The sequence below is a fragment of the Volvox carteri genome (assembly GCF_000143455.1).
Source record: "Volvox carteri f. nagariensis unplaced genomic scaffold VOLCAscaffold_585, whole genome shotgun sequence".
In the NCBI taxonomy this organism is placed as follows: Eukaryota; Viridiplantae; Chlorophyta; class Chlorophyceae; order Chlamydomonadales; family Volvocaceae; genus Volvox; species Volvox carteri.
Window position 1 is genome coordinate 2,284 of NW_003308097.1, and position 4,602 is coordinate 6,885.

The following is a 4,602-nucleotide window of genomic DNA, read 5'->3' on the forward strand; positions in this document are numbered from 1 at the left end:
ATTGGTGAGTGACGTCAACATCCAACCGCTGGATCAGCCCGCATTGCGACGGAAGATATGCTTTGTGCTACTGTTCATTGTTTTAAGTACTGTACGGAAGGTCGGAAGTACGGAAAGCTCGTGATTGGAGAGCGACATAAAGTGTTGTGCTGGGCGGGATGACCGTCGTAGAAAAAGTACGGGGAAATACCGTGCGAATGGGTGGCGTGTGTGCGTACGGCGTTCGTGTGCGTGTGCGTGTTTCACAAACGACGTTCATGTCAAACCCGCGCCGCCTCCGCTTCCACGTCCTCAGGTCTGTTGCCTATTTGGGCAATGCCGTCGGGCTGCCAGCGGCGCCTGGTTTGGGTCTGATGGATCCAGATCACGTGCTACATCGGATCTTTGCGTACGACCCGCCAGCGCTGGACAGTTTGTGGGATGCCGTACGAGCCGGCAAGACGTGGAGCGGTCTCGTCTGCATGCCGTCACACCTAGATCTCCGGGGCCTGCGGGACGCCGCCAGCGCCGCCGCCAAGTCCACGTCACCATGCGCCGGCCAACGCGCCCTCAGTGCGGCCGCCGACGCCACAGCTGCCGTCGTCCCCGAAAGCATGCCATGGAGCCAGGGGCTGTTGTACGGCGGCGGTGGCAGCGGTGGAGTCGGTGGCGGCGGCGCTGCCGATACGGACGTCGTGGGCTTGCTGCTACAGCAGCTGCAGCGGCACGGGAGCGGAACGGGCTTGCGGGTCGGTGGCGGCGCGACGGCGGCTACAGCTACGTGCGCCTCGGCGGCGGCGGTTGCTGTACCTGTCGGCTCTGGACGAGGGGTGGGGGAGAGGAGCACAGCTGTCGTTACCGCGGCCGCCGCTGGCTGTGGCAGCGGCGACAGCGGTGGCGGCGGCGGCGGGGGCTCCTGGGGAGTCGGCTGGGTATCGCATCTGCCGTCCGCCAGCTTGCCATCGCCACAGGCGCCGCCGGCCGAATGCAACGCCAGCGCCGCCGGTTCACTCTCTCCTGACGTGGTGGCCACTATTACAGGGCCGCCGCCGCCGCGAGCTACTGCAGCCACAGCCGGGGGCAGTAGCGGTGGCGGCTGCAACAACAGCGGCAGCCGCGGCAAACCCGTTATGAAGCTGCCGCGCAACGTCTCGGCACCCACCTTTCACAGCGTTGCGAGCTCTAGTCGTCCTCTGCCGTCGGTACTGGAGGCGGAGGCAAGCTGCGGCGGCAGCGTTTGCGGCAGCGGAAGCGCCGCCGCCGTCAGCGTGGCGACCCTTCTGGCGCACCGTGCCAGCTGGAACGCCGACCAGACATTCCCAGCCCAAGCTGGAACGTCGCTGTACGGCAGCTCTCCGTTGACGACGCCGTCAAGGCAGCTATCCACTTCGGCGTCCGTCGGTAGCGGCGCAGCTGGCGGCGGCGGCGGCGGCAGTGCAGGACTGTTTGGTCCTTTGGGCCTGATCCACAGCCCTTCTTCAGCTCAGCTGTCGTACTGGGCCAACTCCCGCCGTACACTCATTCACAGGTCAAACAGCCTGGCGCAGACGGAGTACGCCCTGGACGGTAGCTACCGCGCCATGCGGATTGCGGCGTCAGCGGCGTCTCAGGGCCTTCTAGGCCAGGGGCCTACTACTGCTTTCGCTGGCGGCGGCGGCGGGTGGTCGTACGGCAGCGCTGACGGCCTTCAGTGCTGCAGCCCCCGCGGCTTGGATGCGTCCCTCGCGGATCAGATGTCGGGTCCCAAGTTTGTGCCGCCCCTGGTAGCTAGTACGGCAGCGGCAGCGGCGCCAGCAGCGACGGCCGCGCGGAGAGTCCTAAGCGCCAGCGTGACGAGCGTGCGAGCTTCATGCGGCGGCGGCGGCGGCGGCGGCGGCGGCGGCGGCGGCGGCGTCCGAGGATTCTCTGTGTCGAGCGGTGCTACGACCAGTTTAGCGACGGCGGGAGAGGAGCTCGCGCATACCGCGAGGCGGCGGCGGCGGCGCCGTCACCGCTTCTGCCCAGTGCATCGCCGCCGTACGTTAGCAACTGCTGCTGGCATGAGGTTCAAGCAAACCTGGTTCTGGATCCGGTTTCAACGGAATGGAATCTGGTGCTCGCATTCCATGACGTCATGTCGTACGTGCAGGCTGAGCTGGAGGTTAGACAGGTCTTAGATGCTGAGGTGAGAGAGCTTTGTTGTGCAGTCACAAATGGAAAAGGCAAAGCGATATGTATAAATGTTATTGCATCCGTTGGGATTTGAATGGTGTACCTTCCAGCTTTGCGGAATGAAATTCAAAACGAATCTGTGTGGCCTTTGATCCCATTTTCTTTTGGGCCGTGCTCTCGACGGCTCACCTTCCTGGACCTGGATCTGGATCTTGATGCTTCATGGATGGTACGACGGCGGGTTCGCACCACCCGCCGTACAGCACCGCATCCTTGAAGAAGTCTTTCCGAGACACGTGCTGGAGGTGATGACGTCAGACAAGTGCCGTACATCGACTTTTGGCGGCGGCGGCGGCGGATGTCCCTCCCTGGTGCGCACTTCCTCCTTGTCATCGACTTACACTGTCAGCGGCGGTGCCGCCGCCACCGCCGGCAGGCAGCTGTCGTGTGGCGGACGTGGCGTGGGCCAGCCGGCACCTGCGCTAGCCGGCGGCGACGACGCAGCCGCTGCCGCGCCGATGGCGACGGTCTTTGGGCGCAGTTCGGCGCCAATCCTGTGCTCGCCAAGGAGCCCTGCCCGGGCGGCGGCGGCAGCGGCGGCGGCGGCGGTGGCGGCGATACCTGACGGCCCTAGCGGTGGCGGCAGCGACGTCGGCGGCGTCGGGGCTGTCGTGCCTCATAGCCTGGCACACGATTTGTTCTCGCCGCCGTCGTCAACCACTGACGGCAATGCCGCCGCCACCGACCCCGCCATCGCAACACGCCGTATTCAGCCGTACCTCGCCGCAATGTCTGGCCGCAGCGCCACCGCCGCCTCGGCCACCGCTGCTGCCGCCGCAGCCACCAACGGCTGCAGTGGAGAGCGCCGCAGCATCAGCACGAATTTAGGCGCGTCTTGTAGCCTGGCGTCGTATAACCACTGCACAGCCCATGGAGTGTACGACAGTTGAGACGATCGTACAAGCTTCGGCTGCTTCAGTCATCAACTTCATGCGAGCAGTGATAACATCGCAGAGCCTTGCGGCCTTGACAGCTGCGGCGCCGTCACCGCCGCCGCTGCTGCTACTGCCGCCGCCGCCGCCGCCGCATGCGCCCCAGCGCCGCCGGGCCTCTGCGGCGACGCAACGGAGGCGGCCGCCACAGCGGCCCCCGTCGCCACCACCCTCCCATCGCCGCCGCCACCTGTCCGCCCGCTACAGCTCCCCAACGCGCAATCAGCATTGGGCTCCAGCTACAGCCACAGTCACAGCGTCACCTCACCCTCCACGCCCTCGTGTGGTGGTTTCGGAGCCTTGAGCGGCGCACAGCAGTACATGGCGAGAGCGCATGAGGAGGTGACGGTGCTATTCGCAGGTGGGTTGCCGGTGGGGTGTGTTTGAACTGTGTGTGGCGGTGGTTCAACATAGCGCCCGGGGTATTACGACAACGGTTTCAACTGACGACAACGGTTTGCCGTACTTTACCGTAACTGATGCACGGTCCCTCGCTTACATAATATACAAAATACACTGTCACCATGAGCTGTTTACCTTTTTATTATAATGGATGCTTGAAGTTTTTGAATTTTTTATATTTTTTATATTTATATTTTTTATATTTATATTTTTTTATTTTTTATATTTTTAATATTTTGTTATACTCGTAAAGTTGTGTCTTCAGTAATCTCTTCCTACCCCATGTGCACGTGTAATTTACGTGATGATGGTTCGAATTCTCTATGTGCCGTACACAGACATCGCCTCCTTCACCAGCATGTGTGGTCAGGTTCCGCCCCACCGAGTCATGGCGTTCCTCAACGACCTCTTCACCACTTTTGACCAGCTGGTGGAAGCATCAAGTTTACAAGGTCTAGACCATTGGAGGTACGGCATTGTACGGCATCGTCGTACATATCATAGTGCGGAAGTGTACGGAACTGAGGCGATGCCGTTTTTGCATAATTTGGCGGAACGGCTGCCGAGAAGCGTGACTGTGTTACATTCCAGACCAGGTGTATCCTATCTTGTGTGTTCGATAGGCGCTCTCCTGTTCGATCCTTTTTTCATAGCTTTTGATACCTGTACCAAACCATCTTTTTCATATCCTCGTCTTTGGAAAACTGTCGCAAACGCTGCTTAATCTGGAAGCTGACCTAAATTGCTTCTTTCCGCTTTCGTCGAACGCAGATTGCTACATGGTGTGCGGCGGACTTGTAGAAGAGGACGCCGAGGGATTCAGGTACGACTGGTACGACCGGTACGAAACAAAAGGAAGGTTCTTTTGTTTCCCTCTTGTTGTAGCTCCCTGTTGATAAAATTTAATACGCAACTTCTTAAACATCACTCCTGCCGGTGCCAATCCATATGCCGTACCCACGCCGTACAACCACCGCCGTACATCACAGGTCCGTTACAGAGGCCGTGGATCCCCTGCACGCGCACAAGGTCTTTGCATTCGCCGCGTTGGAAGCGGCTCGCTGCGTGATGATGCCCG

At 60.9% G+C, this 4,602-nt stretch overlaps 1 protein-coding gene across 1 annotated transcript; it reads left to right on the top strand.

The window, feature by feature from the left end:
• Nucleotides 1-295: 295 nt before the first annotated feature.
• On the top strand, nt 296-4,347 carry VOLCADRAFT_101265 (uncharacterized protein; the record flags this gene model as incomplete). The annotated part of the gene is made up of 6 exons (XM_002959701.1): nt 296-1,982; nt 2,108-2,143; nt 2,394-2,501; nt 3,330-3,483; nt 3,863-3,992; nt 4,296-4,347. Coding segments are annotated over 6 exons (2,166 nt in total), but the record flags the coding sequence as incomplete, so codon positions are not given.
• Nucleotides 4,348-4,602: the final 255 nt, after the last annotated feature.